This window comes from Athene noctua, chromosome 3 (genome assembly GCF_965140245.1).
Source record: "Athene noctua chromosome 3, bAthNoc1.hap1.1, whole genome shotgun sequence".
Classification (NCBI taxonomy): domain Eukaryota; kingdom Metazoa; phylum Chordata; class Aves; order Strigiformes; family Strigidae; genus Athene; species Athene noctua.
This window is the reverse complement of record NC_134039.1, coordinates 43,530,834-43,556,722: the sequence shown is the minus strand read 5'-3', so window position 1 is coordinate 43,556,722 and position 25,889 is coordinate 43,530,834. Positions and strand designations below refer to the sequence as shown.

At 37.3% G+C, this 25,889-nt stretch overlaps 1 protein-coding gene across 1 annotated transcript in view; it reads right to left on the bottom strand.

Moving 5' to 3' along the window:
• PAWR (pro-apoptotic WT1 regulator) overlaps positions 1–25,889 on the bottom strand; it is a 75,238-nt gene that overhangs the window by 31,243 nt on the left and 18,106 nt on the right. Inside the window, exon 3 of the mRNA XM_074901492.1 lies at positions 1,133–1,261. Coding sequence (XP_074757593.1) covers positions 1,133–1,261 — 129 coding nt within the window. The remainder of the gene's footprint in view (positions 1–1,132; positions 1,262–25,889) is intronic.

Here is a 25,889-nt window from a genome sequence, read left to right as displayed (position 1 = left end):
TTCAGTTCTGCTTCCTGATCCCAAATAAAATACAGTCAAACCAGAAAAAGTATAGAATATTACTATCTCCTATACAAGGAACAACTAAATAAAATGGAATTCTTCAGCCTAAAGAAGAGGCAGATGAGAGGGGCCATGCTCTCTCTTGCAGCACTCAGTCATCTAAAGAGGAAGCAGTTGTTCCCCATGTCTTCCACTGGGACACCTTGGTGAAACCACATGGAAACAGATGACAAATGACAGGTTCAATTTAAATGAAAGGAGACTGTTCTTCACATTCCAAGTAATTAAACTGTAGACTTTTTTGCTGTAGGGTCTTCTGAACGTTAAATGCATCCACAAGCATATGAAAGACTGGGCAAAATTTTAGAAGGAAAGTGTATCCAGACCCACTAAATTCAGTGATGCCCCCTCTGGTTATGGGTGGGTTTGAAAACTATCACCATGTGCTTGCTCTGTTTGCATATTTTTCTCCCTGTGTACGTGCTACTGCCTCTGTTAAAATCAACAAGCAGAGCTGGAAGGCCTCAGTGTATACAGCTGGGTTTGCACATGCTGTTAGGTAACAGAAGAGAAGGAGAAACTGGCTAAAGAGACTTAGTGCACGAAAGGAAAGAGACAAGGGTGTTTTCCCTAAGAGTGTCTGTGTTTGTTTCAATCCCAGAATCAGTAGTTAGAAGTTTGCTAGTTGACAATAAATTAAATTAGAAAACTGAGTCCTGATTTGCAAATTCTACTCCAATTAACTGAATATTCTAAATTAGAAAATTGGGTCCTGATTTGCAAATTCTACCTCCAATTAATTGAATATTCTAAACCTGTGAATATTTTTCCACTTGAATCTCCTGGTTTATCTTCCTCTCATTAAATAATAAGTTCTATGGTAAACATCAACACCATTACTTTCAAAGCCCCTACAGAAATAGGGAATGCTATTATCAGTGGGTCTCTGTAGTACTGAGTTTGGGGAATGGACCCTCATACTCTGTTTTTAGTAATGTAACAACTCCTGAACTTCATGTTTGTTTCCAGATAGGGTATAATCTACTATTAAGCAGAAATACAAAGAAGGTGGCAGTATGAGTTTTAAAACTGAGTAGCATATCAAAACAAACAAGTGCAAAAATCTCACCTGTAGTAAGTATGAGCCAGGGGTATCTGCACTGCAACTCTCATTTTGTATTGTGTTCTGTTGGGTAATAGCATCCTCCTTCTTTCGCTCCTTCTGCCCTGCTTCATCATCTTCATACTCATCGAGGCTCTAAAACCAAAAATATTCAGTTACAAAATAGTCTTTGATGTAGCTTCACATATGTCACAGAATTCATTAATATTTTCAAAGATTAATTTCATATTTCTGAAAAGTTTAATTAAATGGTTAAAGGCTTTTCTTTCCATGCATATTGGTATCTCCAAATCAAGAACAGAGTTTGACAACTAACTGCTTTTTCTTATTCACAAAAAAATCAAGATCTAACTTGACAAAGCTTTCAATGTTGTCAGAGTTCAGTGCTAATCCTGTTGGGGGCTGGAGCTTGGACTATACATGAGGTCTCTTTCATTTGAATGATGCTACAATCCTGTTTGTAATAAGCAGTAATTTTACCTCTACATAAGAGATTGTGAGAAATACAGGAAAGGAAAAAAAGAGTTAATTATACTCTTCACTCAACAGTTGACACAGTGGCATCTGCTGAGACTGAAGCGTCAGTCTCAATCACCCATCTTAATTTTGCTCTGCTTGTTTTTGGTTTTGTCTTTCAAAATTTACCATTGAAAATTAGTCATTTTTAAATTAGGTGGACAGTCATTAATTACTAACAATTAACACATTTTAGCTCTTCAACACAAATGTTTCACACTAGATTTGCTGAAATACTTGATTCAAAAGGATTAAGTTTCTAAAGCATTAACTACTGAAAACTGAGAGACAGGAAAAATAAGTAAATACTAAAAAATCAGTAACACTGCCTCTGTTCTAGCTCAAAGCCACTCTGAGGTCAGGGTAGAAACATGAGGACTCAACCAGCTTTGGACGAAGTCAGCTATGTCTAGATCAGTCTATTAGTTTAATGTACACAAATTTACAGAAAGGAAAAAATCCACAATCTCATGTTTAGAAGAGCAACTTGATGCAGACATGAAGCTCTGAAAAAAATCTGACCACAACATCACAAGCTATTTGCCAGCACTCTGCATTAAAACAAGAGGTGTGTGAGACCTAGTTACAAAAACACGGGGAAGACATTCTAAACCATCAGTAAAAGCTCCTAGATTAATGTGCAATAGCTTGAGAAACAGACAACAGGTCTACAAGAGAACAAAGACGAATGTCAGATGATTTCAATGGAAATGTCTAACGCACAAAACTCAGAATCATTATTCTGAGGCTTAGATACTGACGATCTCTGACATCATCTTATCCGAAGGACACAAAACTAGCCAAAAGCATATACTGAAAATGCTGGAATGCAGTATTTTTTTTAAACAGAAAATCAGTGTTATGTACTAGCTGAAGATAGCCCTAGTATATAAAAAATTAACTTTAGCTGCTCCAAAGCCAACACTGTGGTCACAGAAGCACTAGAAAACTCACAAACTACGAAGTTATATGTTTCCAAAAGCAAACATAATAAAATGAACATAGGTGAACCTGCATAAGGGGCATTTAAATTCTCTACAGCAGGACTCATTACAGAATACTAATGCAATTTCACCGGTCTATCTCTACCCAACATTTTAATGCAACTGATACAGACTGTCTACTTCTATCTCTAAGAAAAGGCATATATGAAAGATTATTACAACTGAATGATTATACATTCAAAATCACTTTCAATAAGCAGCCTTTTCAAATAAAATAATTATAAATAGATATTTAACTTGGTTCTCTCAGGTCCCTATTTAACAGAACATTTAAAAAACATTGTCATGGCACATTCTGGGAGATGATCTTTAAATCAATGTTCTCTACCTTCTATAAACTGTAAAGCTTAAGTTTTGGTAACATAAATTTATCCCATTATCTTAATAATCCATTTTGAAGTGACAAAATAAGAAATAAAGAGCCACTACTGCAACAAGAAATGAAGTGATCTTCAGCTCTTACAAAACCAGTCTTGTTCAAAAAGAACTACAAGGCTCACAGAAGGTATCTCATAAATTAAGACTAACATCATGAAGATGAAGAATGACACTGTGTTAGAAAAACAGGAAAAACTTTCAGATTGTTCTTCCAGCCTTCAAGCTGTTCATTTAAAAGAACGAGATCCCAGATAAACTCAAAGGAAAGATATAGTTTGACATGAGTTTGCAAAAGCAGCCTCTAATAAGTGTAGAAGAAAACCAACTGGAGACAGAAGAGACGCACCTCAAAAAGCTCTTCATTTTCAAGAAACAACATTCTTTAAGGAGAAGCATAAATCTCAAATTACAGTACTGTAGGTTAAAATAAAAGTCTTTGCAGTGACTAAGTAGACAAGTGCTCCTTTCTTCACAAATTCTCTCCTCCTTTAGATACATACTTCTCATAAGCTTTCCAGAGACGATCAGCATTCCACAGAAATACTTTTCTCTAAATACAATTACATCTGTGAGGAAGAATGTTCTCCCCTTCAATATAAGATCACCTGCTACTAACTATTCTCTTAGCAGTTTTGGACGGAACAAAATGTCATCATCTGAATCATCATTCACAGTTAGCTAAACAGTTTATGTAAATCTAATTCAGAGCATATAAGCTCTGTTTCAAAGGCTACTGGGGCTTGCTCCTGCTCCAATTACCTTTACTGGAGCAAGCCCCAAGCCTACTAGGGCCAACAGAAGTTTGAGTGGTGAGAACCACAGAGAAAGAAAGTTGTTATTTTATTACTTGTTACACATGAAGTAAAACAGTCATGTACTGGTTGATCCTCACCATTTGCAGCCAGTGTGGCACATCTGGCTAGGGTTGCCAAGGCCTTCCTGCTCTAAAGCAGATAACTACTCACTGTCAAGGACCTTCCTGTGGTTTCCTCAACAAAAAAATTACGTTCCCCTTCCAAACATACAGACATACACATACCCACACACTAATTTAAATGATGTCCATGAAATGCCTGCTGAGCACAAGCCAGCAGGGTAATAACGGGAATTTTAAAATTTTACTGCTTTTTACTGAAGTTACCAAGTTTTGTTTCAATAACCATTAGCCTTAATAAGGAAGTCTATTTGTTTTGATTCATAATGAAATAAGCTCTCTTATGCAAAATAATACTTTATATTCAACGTCCTGCTTATGCACTTCTCCATCAACTTCAGTTAAGATTGCTAATCTTACTGCTATTTATATTCTAAGCTACCTTTCAGACCGATAAAAATATCAGTAAAAGCCAAGTTTCAGTTGATAAATTAATTATTACTGAAAAATTTAAAATGTCCAAAGTGCTGTTACAAGCATTTCTGTTCAAACTGCCCTGCAGCTGAAAATGCCTCAGCCCACAGGATGTTTCAATCAGATGGATTACTGCGTTGCTTGCATTGCAGGCTTCTCTCAAATACTACACTTTGCTTTAGAAACTAGTTTCATGTCATTGAAAAAGACATAAATGCAGTAATTACTTTCTCTGTCAGCATAGCAGAGGAACAGACTTGTAACCACGGAGGTGTAATTCTGACCCATTATATAATTCTCTCTGTCCATTCCCTTCCCCCTGCTATTTTATTTTGCTGCTAGGCACATACCATTTCAGATTCTTATTTTCCATTAAAATCATCTGAGTTTTGTACAGCAGATATTCAATGTGACATTCCCACATCTGATCTTAATATAAGGAATCCACAGAAATTCTTTAGGTTTTCTAGCATTTCAGTAAATGTTTGAAGCTGTAGTATAAACATTTTTCTGTAAACCTCTAGTATGGAAAATACAAGCAGAGTAAGATGCTTTCAAAAGAATCAGACTGATGAAGGAAACAGCTACAGAGATATCCCCAAATTCCAGCGCACCACTAGCCTGCAGTTTAAGGAGACACTGTACAAAGAACATTTCTGACGATTCACTGGTTTGCTTCCTATAAACATTTGTGCACTGCTAAGAACAAACAAAAATTGGGGAGGGACTGTCTTTTCCATGAAAGCTGGCAGTATTCCTACATGCAAAAGACCAGATTCTGAGCACACACAAGCTGCTCTCGCCACAAGAAATGGTGCAGAGTCAAAACGTCACTATCCCCAATCCTCTTCCTGCACCAACTTGCTTTTGCCTTGCAGTTCCGTTGGCCAAGCACATACCTAAGAGACTCCCAGTTCATTTCATGAAAAGTCAGTCAGGTTCGTTTCAGCAATTCTAACTAGCCAAACTGATTTTGCCTGAACCAGATACCAGCCCATTCAAACTATTTATTTTGCAGAACCCCAGGAACGGTTGTGCTATATCAGCTTTTTGAAAATGATGAACACTTGAGGTAATAACATATTTAACCAGTACAGCAAGATGCACAAGCAGATACATACTCTCAGTGAAACCCTGCGTTTAACTTCACATTGGGCAATAAACAGAATCTCTACAACACAAATACCATCAGTTATCCTTTTTTTCCCCCCCTCCCGCTTCTTAATGCTAACAATCTAGCAGAGGAATCAGTTAGATTTCATTTCACCAAAGCGACTTTGGACAACAAAAAAAATTTTTTAAAAAATCAATTTTACAACTAAGACATTTTCCATGTATAGTAAAAGTCAAAGTACACTATCCCAACTTCATATCAAGATGCTGGAAAAGTGCAAAGGTTTCTATTAAACATTTCTTAAAAGCTTCCACAGTAGAAATACAAGACAAGATACAAGAATTGTTTTTAACTCAAAAAAAAGAAATGCAATTAGGCAATTAACTACAACAAAGTTTTGGGAATTAACATTCTTTTTCCCTCAGCTGATCATTCAGAAAAGTCTGGAAAAGTTAACTGCAAATAAAAGATTACTATTTTACACATGATTTCTTTAAAATCACTCTTCTTACTGCACCACCAAGAACCAAATGCTTCCTTGCTTTACCATGCACAGCTCTTATATCTGTTAAATACTGTCTTCCTACCTCTTTGCACAGTATCAAACCTTTCTGTCATCAGCTCCCAAAACACACAGCAAAACCAAGCAAAAATCCCAAACCTTAATGATGAGATTATATTACCTTTCCCCTTCAGAAACACTGTTTTTAATAATACTTTTTAAACATACTTTTATTACAATGACCAGACAATACCCAAAATATTTAAGCAAAAAGAGTTTATGCTAATATAATCTTTTAATAGAAAAACAGTTTAATTGGAAAAATCGTATCTTTTTCACTAGGCAAGACTTTCATGGGGTTTAGCTTGCCTAAGTGCTTTTCTTTACAAGTTGAAAAACATCCTTACATAGGTGAAAAGAGCTAATGTTATTCATAGGAACTATCTAAAACCTACAAGCAGTCTTATGGATATGGATTAACCAGTAGAAAATATTATTCTTTTAAGAATATTTGACCTTAATTCTCACATTAAGAGAGTCCAAAAGAGTATACTGAACTCGAATAACTTATCTGAATCATCTCTGTGCACTTCCAAAAATCTACGTATCAGTCCAATATCAGCAATTAGTATGATAATAAGCATGGATTTAAAAAAAAAAAAAAAAAAAAAAGAGTAAAGGCAGGAATCTTTGGTATCTGAGATCAAAAGAGACCCGAATGCAGCAATGGGTCAGTGACCAAGCAGGTGGGCCAGAGCACAGCTGACGGCAGCCACAGGATGCACTCATCCTTGACAAAGCACTCCAAAAATACAAGCATCACTTCGAGATCAGTGAGATCTTGCTCTACAAAACTCAGAGCATTCATGATAAGTCACATTTACATTTTGTTTCAACTCTATCCTTTTCTCACCCATAATGAGAAATTACAAGTGCCTATTTTGTATACTTGATTGTAACTCAGAACAAATACAACTTGCAGTCTTAAAATCCACTTAGGAACCTTTCTGGGAACAAAAAGAAAAACAACATATTTCTCTGTATTAAAGCAAAGAAAAGTATTTTGAATTCTTTTAAAGCTTTAAGTAAAACATCAACTACATCAACACCAGAATGTCAACTGTCCCTCATTATCATAACAAAAAGCAGCTATGTTTGCAGCATGTTATTCAGCAAAATACACTGTTTGGCCACTACTGTCTTCAAATATACCACAAGAATGAGTTCAAAAGTCAAATATTTAACTTAAACTAATCACCAAAAAGTCCTTTATCACAACGCTTGCCAAGAATGATTGGTAGAAATGCTCAATTTAACTACTTTGTGCATGATAGTATTATTAACGTCACAGAGTAAAATGCCAGGGATACAAGAGAAACTGCAAAAGACAAGATACCTAGCATTATTAAAATCCTTCTAGAAAATAGAAAACTATAATAAAAAATATGGATTGACAAGCTATTTAATACCACACTCAAAGGTAGCATCTTAAAGCCTTTTCTGACTGATCACCATCCAAGAACAGAAGTACAAAACAGAACTGACTGAAGAAATCAAACTGCTGATGCCTGTTCCATGGCAAAAATTTTTATATGAATATAGTAACAACCCATTAGAGAAATGCACCAAAGCCTCGCTCTTAAAAATAAAATTAAAACCAACAGCAAATAAAGGCGCTAAGAGAAAAAAAGCCAAATCCTCCTCTTGCTGTTGGTATGATTCACAGGCAATTCCAGCCCAACTGAATTCCAGAACTACAGGGCCCAGACTTCAGATATAGCACAGCTCTACGTTCTAAAGGAGTTGAAATTAAACAGCATCCTCCTCTTTAAATATTGAATGTTGCTGCTCTTACCTTTATGCTCTAATCAAGTTTTGCTAGTGACAACACATCTTTTCCCTCCTCTGCTGATGGTTTACATCTGGTACAAGTGTTAATGAAGACTACATTCTGTACACAGAAACCACCAATTGCACTGAACATATAAAAGTTCCCAAAAATCACGCACTCCTCTCCCCCCTAAAAAAACACTACAAAAAAACCCCAACATAATTTTGCTTAAAAGTGGGGTCAGTCACCAAACCCACCTCCTTAGCCCCCTAATTAACATTCTGAAATTATGCATCCTACCTAATACAAAGATTGCAAACCAGTGGCTGAGCAGAAGAAACCTGGCAAAAAGAAGTTTGCCTGTTTCAGCCAGGAAGAAAAAAAGAATTGTTGAGGATACTTGCACTGTTCACAGAAGAAATACTTCTCAGTTTGCATCATGCCATACATGTGAGGAGCAACAATAACAGATTTCAAGAACAGAAAAGATAACTCATCCTGAACATACAGAAAACAAATTATAGTTTACAGACCTGATGCCTGGCTACACTATTTTTCCTGTAAAACTTGTTGCTGTATTAGATAGGATTCTGGGAGATACTGGTATTAGAGAGCGTGTAAACTGAAATGGGATTATTTTACCCATCAGGAACAATGGCTGAACAAAAGCCACTCAAAGAACAGTTAAATAATGGAGTTAAAATGGCCATAACCACCATCATTTTGACTTCCACTACCATGTACTTCTGCCAAAAGTAAGCAAATAGAAACAATGCTCCAAAAGAAAGAAAGATGCACTGTAATGTAGATAAAAGACCATGCAGATTGGAGCACCCTTCTCTTTAAAGACAGAACAGCAGCGACAGAAACAAATCTTGGAGAAGATTAGCATACTGTTTTCAAAACAGAAGTATTATTTTTAATATGAACATGTAATATAGAAGGCATCCAATTCCTGTTTTCTTCCCTAGTACATCTATGGTACTTCTAAAAAGAAATAAAAGATGAGATCAGTATTTGAGGAATGTTCTGAAAGGAGATCAAACAGGTTAATCAGTGTACTGTATTTTAACTATCCTATCCTGAAGCGCACAGTTTGTAGCCGTTTTATATTGTCTGAATGTCAAGTTGCACTTAAAATGTTTTTTTTGGGGGGTTGTGTTTTTAATCCAGTACAGTGCCTTCACAGATTTCTCCTCTCTTCTTTAACGGGCTAATTGTCATATTTCTTCCTTTACCTAACAATCTCATTTAGTGTTTACACACAGTGGGTGTGGGATTGTTCAAACAAAACAAAGCCAAAGAGGCTGCTGACAACCAAGTGAGCATGGGCAAGCCATAACAATAGACTCAGAACCTATTCCAACAGAAAAAGAAAACTTCGGCATAATGCTTTTTTGATAGTTGTACTGCATTTCTCATTTGAAAGTGGGATGTTCTGAAACTGTAGAAAAGGTGATAAAAATATCAACCAGGTTTTCTGCTCTTCCAGCTTTCTTTTGAGTCCTAATGTAAACAGCTGTTCTAACCAGACTGATATGGACTCTAGACTCAGCCATGGAGCAGACAAGTAATACTGAAAAAGCACCTCAAACAGGATAGGCACACACCTGGATAAAAACTGTTGAATTTGACTTTAAAGGCAATAAACAAACACTTTGAAGACCTCAGCACTGATGTCAGCAATAGACAGTATTGATCGAGGCCATGCCAGCAGACAAAGCACATCTGTAGTACTGAAGCCAGCTTGCATGGCAGTATCTAGATAAGATCAAAAATGTTTAAAGTTGCTGCTGCGATCAATATTGTAACTATTTCTTGGCGCAACATCTCATACCTACAAATTAATCCTAGCGATAATGCTGTGAAGCTGTTGCCCAACCTAGACTACGGAGATCACTCTTTAGCTCTGCATCTCTTCCTCAAGGGCTCTGCCAACATTTTTTTTTTTTAATAAATGCTCATATCAATGTTCAAGGTTCCTGTCAGAAACCCAGTCCAGATTCTCACAGTGCAATCCCATGTCCTAACAGCTTGAAAGTCTTCTGTAACCAGCATTTGTACCCCTGCTTCTCACGGAAACTCTGCTTAGAAATCACAGCTCTTTTGTCTCCATATTTTTTTAAGTCACTGGGGGGGGGGGGGGGGGGGGGGAGGGGAGGGAGGAGTGGTGGTGGTGTGTTCCAGTCATAAATAATATTAAATAATAGATTAATATCTTTAAGATATGAAACTTTCACAAGTGGGTGAGGGGGTTCAAGTTTGCTAAAAGTGAAATATGCAGGTTAGCTGCCACAGTAATTCAAGGGCTAGACAAAGCAGGCAGTTACCCTTCCACCTGAGCAGTGAGCACTGTATACAGCCTTGAACCAGCTCAGTAGGTGTTGACTCTTCCCATTCAAAGGCTCCCTGAGGAACTCGGGGAACTATAGTATTGACTTAAGAGTGAGAGGGAGAAAGTGTGGGAGACAAAGAGCTGTGGGAAAGGATCACAGAAAGAACATGTAGCTGATGCCTGGTGAGAGGGAGCTACTCAAGTAAACCGAGATTACAGCAGCAAAAATAAGCAAGCAAACAAGCAAAGGACACATCTGTTTCAATCGGTCTGGGAAGCAAAACTACACTATAGGTTTTTGTGATCCTTCTGTCACTGTCAGAGTGATCTGCCTAATTTCCCCTGCAGCACTCACCAAAAAGCTTCATATTTTGATTACCAGATCCAAGAGCTAGACATATTCTGCTCCCAGAAGATAAGGAAAACTAGGACTTCAGGACTGGGGCATGCAGATAGACAAGACCTCACCACGCAAGGGCATTTCATGCGCATGCTTTAAGCTCACAAAACAGTACCAGCAGGTTCAAGTACCTTAGTACAAAAGTAGCATTTGAATATGGTGGCCTCAGAACAGAGAAGAACATGCACAGACAGAAACAAATCAATCTCGGTGCAAGCAACTGTAGTATTGGATCATAATGGGAGGAATGAGTCATGTCATAGTTGTGGTACTGCACTCACTGGAACCTTACACTACCATAACTCATTGTAAGAGAGCGGTGGTATTTCTACAGCAAAATCAAACCAGAATAAAGCAGGAATAAATAAAGCTCAGAAAATGATGGATAAATAGAAGCTTGTATGTGCAAATGTAGAAAAAGTCTGTACAAAAAAGGCAATTTTCTATTAAGTGCTTTTTTTGAGTGACTGATACAGTTTGGGGGCCTCTTTAGCTACACAGTTACCTGCATACAGTACAGCATAAGTCTTGGCTAGGTCTTCAGCAACCAGAAAGTTCTTTGCATATCAGTAGATCTACCTTTTCAGGGCAGACAGCTCAAGCAAATTATTAAGATTTCAGCTTAATGCATTTGTTGATTCATAACATCAACTATAACTTGCATTTCTCAACTGTAAAACAGGAATAAAGGGTAAAGCCCTCTTTTCTGAAGTACTCAGAAATCTATCCATTAAAGATGCTCAGGAAACTGTTACACCCTGAGAGGATCTGCTCTGTGCTCCAGACCCAAGGCACTGGCAAGGATTTCCCTTGCCGAGGCACAGAATAAAAGGGCTATGACACCCCTCCCCCCATTTTCTACTGAGTGTAAAGAGAGCAGGAGGTTAAGGTTAACACTGATACACAAATTAACATGCATCATCTTCTCCATGGTAACTGTTCACATGCATTGTCTTCTGTAGACCGAACTGTGGTAAACACAAGGTAATTCAAGCTTTACCATCCCCCAGTGGAAGAAAAGTAAACAATTTTACATATCCTGTAGGTACCACAGGGTAGGAGCATTCACACCGTTACCATGGAGCAGCCCTGAGCCATTCGTGTGTCCAACCCGACAGTCTTCCACTCTGACCAAAGAGGACAAGGAGAGAAATTAGCATGAGCTGACGACACTGGAGATGGGATTCAGAGCTCAGGTCATCTCGTGCAACAACCTATCGCAGGCAAATGATACTTTAAATCAAGAACAAAAAAATAGGTTTAAGAATCTTAATAACAAAAAAAATCTTTCAAAGGTAAAACGATGCTCCAGTAGAGATCTTTGTGTTTTAAACGGGAAGGGGAACAAACAAACAAAAAAACCCAACAACAAAATCAATCATCCCCCAGCTATCAGTACGCTTGCACGCCAATCCAAGCCAGGGGAACGCAAGTGAGGAAGTATCCAAGGAGTTGTCAGGACTGAGGATTCTGCTGTTCACGTTATTAAAACGTGCTTTTAATTTCTCAGACTACAAGCTAAAGCCTGTAATAATGTCACTTGGAAAACAGAAGGCTGAGTGAGCATCTGAGGGTGAAAAGGAATGTTTTCACAGGCGCAGTTAGTAAATACCACTGGCTCCTGCAAACGTTCTTCCTTAAATGGAAATTAACATTGCTTTAGGTTAGGAAAAAAAAAATCTCGATACAATAGAAGGGATAAGTTAGCTATTAACCTTTTAACACCTGCACTAAAAGATACAAAAATTAGCAGAAGGCTTTATATATATATATATATATATATATATAACATTTTGTTCAATAAATGTTTAAAACCCTTCCCCTGCCACATGATTGTTGTTTGTAGATTTGGAGGAGTTATGAATCCAAAAGTGCCTCAAACACTATTAAAACGTGTGGAAAATGTGGAAACAAGAAGTCTCTCTGCATATTTATGACTAACTGAGAGGGCATTAGACAATTTAAAGAAAGGAAACTACTCCAGATAGAATCAGAACTGAACCTTCACCCTAAAAGTTGAGCCAAACTTTATTTGGACACTGAAATAACTCTGCATTGCTTTCATTTTTACTTCCTATTTTTTATTTTCACATGCCCCCCTGCAATTGCTTTTTCCAGCCAAGAAAACAAGACCTCTCCCTCCCCCAGGATTCCTAACAAATTTAACAACATAATGGACAAGGGCTGAGGCTTCACAACAGCTTAAATTAGCCTGTGTCCATTTAGCCATACTCAACTCTTCCTCTTTCCTGCTCCTGCCCATGGGCATCTACCAGCCCTCTGGATCCTTTCCCTGACACTGGCAAGCCACATAAAGATAATTTACGAACAGAAAGCTACCTCTATAAAAAGTGAATAGTCTTTTGTACACCTTGGTCTAGCAAACTACAGGATTAAATAAGTGCCAGGGTCAGCACAGGCAAATCAGGCAAAAGCAAGGATCCAAAGTAGCCTGGACATAGTAAAGATTAAATCCTCACAAAATTAAAACCTCAGCAATTCAAACCAGAGAAATACTGCAACATTCATCTAAAAGCACACACTAATGTGGAACATTATTTATATCCCAAAATAGTCAACAGTGTCCCTGATAATAGTTAACAGCATCTATTTTTAAGGGAAACAAACTTGAGATTTGAGCTCTAACACATGGCCAAGGAGACTTCTTTAACCCACGGGTTGTATAGGCTACAGAAGTTTTCCCCTTGTAAGCTGCAGAGCTGCTATTACTCTAAGTAGCAAAAGAGGACTACTACAGAGCTGCAGAGCTCATCCATCCAACAACTGGAAGTTTCAGCACCGTGCCACGTAACAGCATAACCGTGTTATGATTCCTAAGGTAAAAAAAGCCCATCAGCAGTCAAGGACAGTGGATTACCGTGCTACTTCTTACAGCTTGGTTCCACATGCAGTTGGGTCATTGTAACTGAAAGAAAACTGCAATTTAAGTGTAAATGAGCAGGATGCAGAGACAAGACAAGCTGGACTACTTAACCAGGCTTTTTCACCACAAACAGCATGAATTCAGAAATGCCTACAGACTACTTAAAGAGCCCAGACTCATCTCCTGCTTATCCTGGAGCCTGCATTGCCCATTTTTATGTCCTGGCACAATGTTTACCTGTACAGAAACTGATCCCACTGCAAATGAATTCACTAAAACCCAAAAATCATATTTTCAGATCTTCTACTTCCCCTGTTATAAAAACAGGTGTCCATACACAACAAAAGAGACAGCACAAGGACAGGAAGCACTAGACCTTGACCTAACTCCTTGTGAAATTTGGATAGAATTACTCCCTCTCTTGGCACAGATATGCAAAAATTTCATTAAAATATGTATGCCTTGTATACACAGCATTCCTCACATTAGTAATTCGTCCTGCTGACATATGCAAGTAATTTCAGGAAGAAATATCCATTGAAATCAAGACCACAAAGATCATAACACAGCTATTGCCCTATGTACTAGGGTTATGGTATTCTCTTACTACTGCATTAAGTAAAGTTTTCTGCATTTTTTTAAATGGAGCTCCTTTTTCTTAAAACAATTAGAGCTCCATTCACATCTCCATGGGCTTTTTTACTGTACTTCTGACAAGGATTTCTAGTAACATAAGAAGAAAGTACTGTTAATTAAGCTGTTGCAGTTTATGCCTGAAATGCAAGTCTGGATTAGAATCCTTTGTGGCTGTGAATCTAAAAATGTGAAACAGCTAGGTTAACATTTGGCTATCTTTATTTATAATGGAGTATCAACTGGAGTTGGGATAATAAAAGGCTCTGACTCTTTTCTGTAGCTGCTTTTCAATTTATGGTTTGTGTTTTAAGACTGTTTTTAAAATGTGTCGAGAAGGAAGACATAAGTATTGTCATTGCATTGTCATATCAAACACCCACAAAGGCTTTCAGCCATTCACCACTGATACAAAATGCTGTAAAAATTGATTTCTTCCAAAAGTCCAGTTAACATTATAAACAATTTATTGGGTCAGTGACAGCAGAAAACCACCTTACAAATAGGATGCAGACTCATTAACTTATGTATCTCATTGAACCTAATAAGATTTTTTTGCAAAACCAACAAATACATTATACAAAAAAACAACAAACAAAAAGCCACACATAAAAAATGAGCATAGAGCAGTCTGCCTAGAAAAGCAATCTTCATCACTGAGATATTAAAGAACACGTCAATGTCAGATAAATGTCAGGGATAACATAAGTACAAGGATCTTGTTGGGACAAGATGACAGCAGCCCAGCAGCCTTATTTTTCAGGATTTTGTAATAGTAAACCTTTTGCAGGAAAAGCTGCAGTGGCTATGCATATAACAAATAAGGATAACAAACTGCACCAAGAACATATTTCTCCCACCAACCTTCACGCATACACCCCACATAAACCAACTGCAGTTGCACAGCAAACTGGAAGAAGCAAGCATAAGCAGCAGGGAAATCCTGTCGCACCTCCAACATGTATGGGATTGCACTTCTCTGGCTCTTCATCAGAAGACACGAGCACACGCACCAAGAACTCCCTAAACAGAATATTGGTCTAATCTAGGAAGGTACCGTTATGAAAAAAAAAAAAAAGCAAAAGCAAAAGTCTGTTTTACACCTGCTTTGCTCTCAAACACATTCCCACTCGTCCCTGCCAAGAAAGGATGCTGAGATAGTTGGAGTGTTTCCCTGAATGAGAACTGCTCTTTCATCATTTTGATATACAGACTTTTTCATTTTTTTTAAAAAAGCACAGAGTATCAGTTTTTAAATGACATTTTTCCCCTCCTCCTGACCTTCTCCAACTGTCTGCACCACAGTATTAACTTCAACTGCTACTAGTCTATTGTATCTACTGAAGAAGCTGTGATAAATATCCATTTCCCCTCATTATTTAGTCAAAATTACTACCTTACAACCTCTGCTTTCCTATTAACACAAGCTATTCACAATAAGACTACAATAGACTTCTGTGATGAATGACTCAAAGATCCAGTTAAAATCCTAGGAAAAAAAGATCTGCTATATTACACTGCCTGTCCCTTAGTCAAAAGAATTACATAAAACAGATCTCCCAACTCATTTACCTGGAACTGACATCTATCCAACTAGCATCTGCTGATCTAGATTTACGCTCCTGGATATTTTTTTTTAAATTATAATAGTAATTTTATACTCAAATTCTCTGAAAACCTCTCCAGTATTCCAAGGTTTCTTAGAAATCAGTATTACTGGATCAGAGACTACTCTGGTCAACTGCTTTGAGTGCAAATTATCTGGACATGCTCATCTGCAAATGTTTATCCATACTGGAGGTGAACTAACTCCCTGGAAAATCCTCTTTCTATGGAAACTACTCCTGTTTCCATCAGGTGGAAAACAGACATGTATTTTGAACATGCACTCCTACAGACAAGCACTCATCAATGTAGCATAATAATACCAATCTAACCAGACAGACAAAACAACATGACTTAGACTGACCAAACAATTGTTTGAGGAAAAAAAAATGGCACATTTAAGCGAGACGGGATCCTCCAAATGAAATGTAGCACTTGGCCACAGCTGCTACTAGACCTCTGAACTGAAAAGATTTAAAGTATCCAAACCAACTGTTTGAAACAAACCCCTTATTTTGCATAGTAATAGCTACAGCACACCCACTATCAGTAGGTCTACATTGAGAAAGGCAAGCAAGAGGCACAAAACCCATCGCCCTCGGGGGTGGGGGGGTGGGGGGGGAGGCAGAGGGATTGCCTTTGTTAGGGGTTTCTATAGTTAATGGCTGCTTTTCAAGCCGCAGACCTTGGATAGAGGCCAAGTAGGAACTAACATGACATATTTTGTACTTTTTCTGGGGGTTGGGTTTGTTTGGGGGGGCCTGGCGGTAGCATCTAACCCTTCACCATATTATGGAGTTTCTTTTGTATCCCTGGTGCTGTTTATAGTGTATTTGGGAGGAATGTTGGTGGGTTTTGTGTATTCTGTAGCTTTGGCAGTGGATCCTTTTCCAGAGCCTTGGGGGATTGGCATGTTTTGGCGAATGGTGTGGAGTTGAGTTTTGTGCTTATTGGGGGGGTGGGTTGAGTGTTGGGGCTTTGAGGTGAATTCTGTAGATAGTGAAGGTGTGGTTTTTTGCTCGGTTGGCTATTAGTGGGGTTTCTCTGTTTTATTTATAGGGGGTGGGGATGTGTTTGGGGGCAGGGTGAGGGCCGTTGTTGACTATGTTTGATGTGTTGGAACTTGTGCAGCGGTTGTCTCATGAGGCTATTCGGGCTGTTGGGGGAGGAGGGGGGTGTGTGTCATAGCTGATGGTGACCATAACCCTAAGTTTAAAGCAGTCGGGCCCTTGTTCTCTCTGGCAGATGAATGCAGCTTCTACTGGAAGTAGGACAGGTCCAGCCCATCTGTAGTGGTCAGTTCTCAATAACAGATGCTGCTGTGCACTTCCTGAGGAAAGATCTGAAAGCCACTGTTTGAACCATCTATTGAATCCAGTGTTGGAAACACTAGGAATTTATCTGACTACACTGGCTTTGATATATTACTTATCTATAATCTTTCAAAAACGAAACAATCATAATTTTTGAGTTTTTTTTAATCAATGCAACAGTTTTATTACACTCCTACAGTGCTTTAATTTCTGGTTTTCTTCAAATGCCACCCTCCACTGAGCTGCACTAGTGGCAAAGCTAACCATGCTGAGCTTTCAGTTATTCAGCTGCGCAAACTAAACATTTACCTCTAATTTGCCACAAAGCACATGCACTATTATAGTAAATTCTTAAAGACAAAATTTTAATTGAAGCAGTTGTAAAGAATGCCTATTTTGAAACACAGCTTTCAACTGCACCGTGAAACCCTTTGGCAAGGATACTGTGCATTCCTAGGAGGATTTAAATTAGATTGCTGCAGAACAAAACCTGGGTTACGGATAGTAACTTGGATACAGTCACACACTCGCAAGAAAAGAGAGCATTCTCATTCCTCCCAATCTTTTTCCTTGAAGAGGAAAATCAACACGCAAAGTCCATTTTAATAATATAATGTGAGGAGTTTTTTAATAAGTGAAAAATACTTACTGCAATACTGTTTGTAAACCAAATTAAACCTGTTTGTACTTCTCAAAATTATCAGGGAATCTAACTTTGTAAAATTCTGTATTTGAAGGTACTAGTTTTAAACTGCCATTTGAAAAGATAATTTTACAGTAAGGGCTGGAATTGTACATCTCTATTTCAAATGCAATTTCTGATTTTTTTTTGGTAACAGGATTTGAGACGGGCTTGTCTTAAAACAATTTCTTATTTCTTCACTCCAATCTGATTTTTCCCCTCAGCCTATCAGTAGGGCATCAGAATAAAAACAGGCCTTAACATAAAAAAGAAATTTAAACCAGTCTCATTAAATCAAATGTCTCAGCATTCAGCTCCTATCTTCTAGGGAATCTTCATATACATTGTAATTAGTTTCCTGAAAGGCTTAGATGTAATTTATTTGTGTTGTAAATTCTAATTATTCATAGTAAATAAATTAGTGATACTCTTTTACTGCTTAAAGCAATGCAGAAGCTTGAAGTAATCATACAACTGGCAAAAATTAGGAGTTCCCAAAAAAGGAAGTAAAACTTCATTCTTCACATTCCTGTAGACTTAAAAACGGCTCCATTAACACTACCAGGGAAAGGGCCAGTGACCTAGAACTTTACTCGTGGTCCGAAACTATTAATGAAGTCTGAAGAATAAAGAGTAATGGGTATTCAAAATCCAACTCCTGTGATGTAGCAGGAGAATGAATAAGCTGTGCTCTAATTTGATGTCATGGCTGCAGAAGCAATATGTTAGAACAGACTGTCTTTCAGGAGTCACATTCTTGGGAAATAGCTGATTCCTGGGGATTCTCACACAACCTTTGGTTTAATAGCAGAATAGTTGAAAAGACAAAAATCAAACAAATTTTTTTACACACAAGTCAAAAAGAAAAAGAGTTGGGGGAGAGAACATCTTATTTAGCCTTATTTGAAAAGACCATAAAATCAAATAGGATTTTATGACTACTCTATTGTTATTATTGAATACTACTGGGCCTTATCGCATCTGCAAATTTTACATTATGAACGTCACATTTATTCGCTACTGAAAGACAGAGTCCCTCAAGTAACTCCCTCAAACTGTCAAAGAAATAGACTTTTAGGCATCTCAATAGCCAGCTCTTGTTCCCTAGCACATGGTTTAACAGAAAAATAAAAATAGAACATTTACAAGTATGAGGATTACTTTGAATTTTCCCCATATTGTTTTTGGGCTCTACAACTAGATCAAGCACTTTATTCACAAACAAGCCATTCCACACCATTCTCATACAAAGCACGTACAGATTTCATGTTTGCATTGCCCAAGTATAAGTTTAATATCAGCATGACTAAAGAGTCAAATCAAAATCAAAGGATGGACTTTATTTTCAACACAGGAACAAAAAAACTTTTCCACTAGAAAGTACGTATTTAAGGATTCCTATCGTCCATTAAGAGAAGCCAAAAAAAATTATTTTTTCTTTAGACACAGAATTTAGAATTTGGCTTTCTGAGAGGAAACCAAGTAAATAAAATACCATTCTTGGAAACACCAAGTTAAGTGATGCTTCATAAACAGTAGCATCATTCAACTTCCAAAACCATCCTGTAAAAAAAAAAAAAAACAACCACTATGGAGTCCATTCTATCTCTAAACATTTCTTAAAACCTTTATGAAAGAACAAATATTATTCTTAAAATACTTAAGTATTTTTTCTTATCAGCACAAAGGCGGTAAGTATCTTTTCTCAAAATAAACACTATAAGAATGATTAAGATACTGGGATGGATATGAAAAGTTATGGTATTTTTCTACTGTTCAGAGTAAATATTTCATGCTGTTTTCATATTCAAATTTAAACCTCAACTATAACTGGACAGCGGATATATTTATATGTGCATTCCATAATTCACCAAGATTATGAGTCTCCTAGATGGCTGCTGCAAGCAACAGCAGAATTCTTTAAAATACTAGAAATATGTGAATACATATCTATCCAAATAAACACTGACTATTTTTGTTACTAGAAATACTTTTGGTTCTGTTAGCAATTAAAATGCTTCAGCTTAAAGAATGAGGAACAACCTAAAAAAAATATTTCCTACTTAGAATTACTGTACTGGACATATCCTTCCTGGATCCATCTTGATTCCATTACTGAAAGAACAGTTGAATTAATTAAGCTCCCTGGGCCCCTGAAACATCTGGAAAGAGGAGGATCTGAGAAAATTGTAATCTCTATCCAGCTTCTGAGAAAGAATTACCTGTGTCTCAGTGTAATTTTTTTTCTTTTTCCTCTAAAAAAACCCCCAAACCACACTCACTCCAATATGCTTCTGATGACTCGTAACTCCAGCAAGAAGAACCAACAAAAACTTCTCTCAGATATGCTTTTGCTCACCAACAACAAGGGCAAGGAGAACAGACAAAAGTAATAAGGCCTTACTTATATTAAAACATGATTAAAGTACAAAATTGGAGCAATTTTTGAAATGAGGGAACCAAGTAAACTGGAGAAAACAAAACTAAAAGGATTTATAGAGCATCTATAGAGCAAGAGTATGTGAAGAAGGGCTTGTTTAGTCTGCTGAAGAGGAATTTAAGAAGCAATTTAATAGAAACCCAGAATTATCTGAAGGTTAGTTACAAAGATGATGGAGCCATGCTCCTCTCAGAAGCAGCAGATGATATACCCAAGGGTACAAAATGCACCAGCTAGACACCAGGAACATTTCAGTGAGAGGGCAGTACAGCACTGGTCAGGCTACTCAGAGAGAAACTGGAACCTCCATCCTTAGAGGTTTTCAAGCCTCAGCAAGACAAAGTTTGCCATGGCTGACAGGATCCACAGCTGCTGAAAGTACTGTTCTGATACTTTCAAAGGTCCCCATCAACCAACATACATTTAGAGAGACAGTGGGGTTGTTTGTTTTCCTTTTCATGTCCTGTCTCCCACTTCCCCCAAAACTGGAAATCTCAGGGTCCAACTTGGCTTTTGTTCTTCTTACATTTGGGCAATAGCCAAGATTAATACTTTTTCTTCTTAAGATGATTCAGGCAAAATGCTCTGTGCAAAGCTCTGTGCAAAGGATGATTTACGCACAAATCCAAAGATGTATCCAAAAAACATGCAGAAGCAAACAATTTGAAAAAAAAAATTCAAGCAAACAAGTAATCAGATGCATTTTTTTAAGAAGAACATGTAGAAAAGTTGCTCTAAAATATGCAAAGGAAAAGTTTTTAAAAGCCAAAGTTTATGCTTTTGAAACAGCCAATCGATACGCTACTATTCATTAGGAGAATGGAAAAAGATGGACTCTTTAAAATGCTCTCACTTTATCTGGATAGAGGTATACTTCTTTACTGTTACCCTGGCTTAATAAGTTACCCACCTCCAAAAAGCAAGCTGCCCTATCCAAAGGTTTCTTTACTGCTTTACTGTTGCAACTCTTACTCTAGTGGCTGCATGCACATATCTGTGCAGTGAAACCACAACTCATATCACACAGCACATGACAAAGACTGCATATTAAGCAAGGAGTTCTGAATGCACCAAATCCAATGGAGGTCAGGTTCCAATGGATTTGTGATGCAATGGATTTGTGATCTGATAGTTGACTGAAATCAGATCAAAGTTGACCAACTCAAAAATCTCGCTCCTTTGCATGAACTGTCTTCTGCTGTTTCCTGGTGATGTATTCACTGACATTTCCTTCTGTTGCATATTAACTGGCTCTCTTCTTTTCTTGGCTTTCCATTATGGAATTTGTAAGAGCTTTTTTTACTACCAGGAGCAGCAACTTTCACAGATTTAAGGAAAAGAAGAACTGGGACTCATGGGTGTAGAGGAAAATCAACCACAAAAGGTTACTTTTACCACTACTTTCCCAATAAAGAAAGAAGTTATCAACCCATATACCTGGCAACCCTGCTCATCTTCTAAAGATGAGACAATATGCATGTTTTTCACATAGATACTCTACAGATCCTTTTCCTTGAGTACAGATGCATGATCTTAGTGAGAAGCCAAGGAACACATGGGTGTGGCCTTGAACTATTAATTTTGTATGGAACGGAAGTAAATTCAGTGAAGGCCATTTGAAAAGGTATACTGGATGTATGAGTCCAACTGTCTTTCTAATACACAGGAATAAGACTTAGCTCCATAATTGAACAGCCTACAGTAATAGTGATTTCACACCCATTTTTCTCCCTGATTTTGAAAGGCTGCTTTCCTAGGTTCCTGAGCAGGACTTCTGAGGAAAGGCAATACAGAAAAAGATAATACAAATATGAATTCTACAAAATTTCATAAACTAGATTTGGATTTGTCTACAAATCATACTGTTTACTGAAGTCCATATGATACCTACCACCCACCATTAAACTAACTTACTTTTCATGATGATTTGGTGTACGACAAGGCCCACTGGGTCAACCGTATTTTCATTATAAAGGAACTTCTCAAGATGATTTTCCTAACTGTCCCACTTAGACAGGAAAGGACTGTTTGATTAAAACAAAGCCGCAGGCAATAACTACAGTAAGCAGTGCATGTACTGACAAAGGCAAACCTACGCCAGAAATGAAGTGACAGTAAATATTTTACCAAAATTAGGAACCAAAGACAAAAATAATGAAAATCTTTGGCCAAATCACAGTAGCATAAAATTGGTAAAGACAGTCTTGGAAATTAAGGTTTACTTCAAATTAAGGTCAAGTAAAAAAGCACACAGCTCAGCGTGTTTTATTTTTATTCAATTCACAAAAATAAACTGCACGTAACCTTCCTAGCAGGCATTAACATCTGGAAGTGATGTGCCCATGTCTGCTATAGTACTCTACCAGTAGGTACAGCACAGTGATTTCCAGTGTGTAAGCTTCAAAAACACCTTTCTCCCTCACTACTTACTATCAAGGGACTTTTTATGGGGACTAAAGAAGCAGCTGCCAAATGTCTGAAATGGGTAAGAGGCCAAGAACAAGTCCTTCTGCCTCATTACAGGCACATTTAAGTGACTTGTAGCATGAACTAAAGCTTAAAAATAATTTTTAAAAAACCTTATAAGTCTGCATTTTGATTTGTAGTTCTCCTTCCAAATACACACAGTTGAGTAGGAATTTTTCTTTCTTGTTATCTTTTGTCCAGGTTTTGGTGCTGTTGCATAAGTCACTCCAACAGAGAAGCAAGTTTAAACATAACATGACTCTGTGGACTGAATTCTTGACAAATTCGTGTTGGATCAGCTGATGGCAGCAGTAGACATCTAGCCATATTTCAAGAAGAACTGACTCAACCACAGTGATACCTTCAAGTCCAGTATTCCCTAAAAATCAAGAGATTCAATCCAACTGCTGTGTATAAAACATTCAGACCAATAGGTGAAATATTTAGAAGACAGGATTATGTTCTGAACAATAAAAAGAGCCTTCTGGAGATAGCTGGCTTTTTATAAAGCTCTTAGCAATAAATCCACCTTTCAAGGACGGTTCCATCTTTTGAAGAGGATTGGTATTGAAAGTAAAAAGCACTCATCTATAAACTCATTAAAATTATAAGCAGCGAATGCATTTATGCATAAAACAAGCACATTCTTGAAAAGCTTCCCAATTAAAAAAACCCAAACATCCATGATTACACTTCTACCTATTTATACTGCAGACTTTCAAAGGTGTTAAAACATTTGAGCAAAAACAAGAGCAACAAAAACCACAAACAAAAGCAAATGTTCATTTTGTTCAAAATCAAGCCATTTCACAATTAATAAACTGATTTTTAACTTAAAAGCAAAATCCCCACACACTTTTTCATCCCAGCACTACCAGTTCTGTGATCCCTTGTAACACATTGTCTGGTCTGGGTGAAACCTATTTAAATATCTCCAAAATATCCCCCCTCCCTCTTGTTACATTCCCTTCTCCCAATCCTCACATTTTCAACTAATACTTTGACATTACTGGCCTCACTAAACTCAATCCTGCAAATTCCTGACATTCATGTCTTCTTAATCTGAAACGTAACTTGAGGAGATGGTTAACATTTGACCTTTGCTCTACCTCAGACATACCTGGAGACAAAAAAAAAAAGTCCAAGGCATGCAGTATGCATTCACAGTCTGAAAGGATGTTTTATTTTAAAGTTCCCAGCACAGAGTCTTTAAAATAACCAACCCATTAAAACTTCAAAAGGTAATTTAATAAAAGTTCCCCTACAAGCATAGTTTTGCATAAACATTAGAAACTCATACTAAGAATTAAGATCTAAAGCAATAAATAAATCCCCAGAAGTATACACCCAAGAATCATGGTGAATAAGAATTAAATGGCTACCATACTAATGAAAACAGTCTCATTTAATTAAATTGGATACTATGGAAGAGAATGAACAACAATAAATCATACATTGATTACAAAAGTAGACATGGTCTAACAGGCTATTAAAAAAAATTAGTCAGAAACAAATTAGTAAGACAAATGGAGAAGCAGGATAGGAGACAAATCAGAAATAAAAAAGCAAGCTACTTCTGGGAAAGAAAAAAAATCTGCTTGCTCTAAATGAAGCCAAGCAAAGACTCAAATACAGTTCCCTCTGTCCTTTTCCCCTTACGAAATAAGTTTTCAAACTAAATCTTAAAGATTACATTTTTATCCACCCTCCTACTTTCATTACACACACAAAAAAAATAAGGACTTTAGAAGCTTGCTAGCTGCACTTTAAATGGGTTACTCTTTGTTCCCCTCAATGAGTGTTTTTTTGTTGTTGAATTTCAGGAGAAAGATTTACTACGAATTAAATCCTCTCAATGATCAATAAGAAATGTACTGATATGACATATTTTTACCTCAAATGAACTTGTTCAGGCATACAGGCTTCACATCCTCTCGCCTCTTAAATTACTAGTGCATACTACTGCCAGTTATCTGTCAGTGTCAGAATTTTGAGGGAAAAAAAGAAAAGAAAGGGTTGGAATACCAGGGATGAACATGATTGTTTAATGAGCCAGCGTCTCTTTCCTAGGAGATAGTCCCCATTTGTTGTTATCTCTATCAGCTTCAGGCATTTTGTTTGTCATACAGTTTAGGCATGACTGAACATGCCATTTTGAGATTGGTCTTGTTAAATAAAACCCACAGCTACAACTAAGGGAATATCCTCTTACAGACATGATACCTAAAATTTTAATCAAGTACCTAAAAGTGAAAAATAAGGTGAATAATTTTCTTCTGTTTTCAAGAAATTTTCACTTTCACTTACAATTGCATTTTTTCAAATTGACCTCTGCCAGCAGCTGCTAGCTCATGAAAACACTGACTAGAATATCTGTAATTTTCTCAGAGAAAAATATTTTAAGGTACAGATTGCCATAACTACAATCCAAATAATCCACAAAAACTTTGTTTTCAAACAAGCTTTCTCTATATGTAAAAAAAAGAGCAGACAGAACATACTATTTGAAGTCTTCTTTAGAAGGGCTGCCTATCACACAGAAAATGTGCCCTTCCTTGTACCCATAGCCAACGCCCTCCAAACGAAATCATCTGCCCTATTTTGTTTCAAGTCTAGATGCAGAGCTGATTTCAGTCAGTCACATGGGTTTCTCCACGCTCACACATCTGTGACCTACCACTGAAATCTAAGTTTCTTTGTCTGGTCAGGCTGCTTTCTACCTCACCCAGTCCATGCTTGCACATCCCGTTCAGCAGTCTCGGTTCCCCATGCCAGTACCATTCCCTCTAAGCTCACTTCTTACACCCAGCCATCTATCAAGTTCATAGCATGCTGGCTTACAAATAGTTCATACACCTGAAGAGAGCTAAAAAAGCATGGTCAGGGCTAGATTCCAGATATAAGGCAACATCTGTTATAACCATCCTTGATGGCTCCCACTCCTATGCAATTTCTGTAGCCATGTCCAGATGCAAAATTAGCCCTTCCTTCAGCATCATCCAAATTAAATCTAATAACTAACATGTATTTTTAGCTTTGATCAACTAGAAGATCCCAGTATGATATTTGATTACTGATTTTAATTTCAAGAGGCGAAATGGCACTCTTCCCTATGAATGCAAGGCTAATTAGCAAATCCAGTTCATGATTCCCCTGTCAGAAACTCCTCTTATATTTCATTAGTCTCTGACTATTTTTGTGTTGATGACTAAAAACTACCTGCTTTTCTATAATGTTAATTGTAATGTTAATATTTTAAATTTATTATTTTAATACTAATATCAGCAGTATCTCAAGCTGCACTCAAACAAA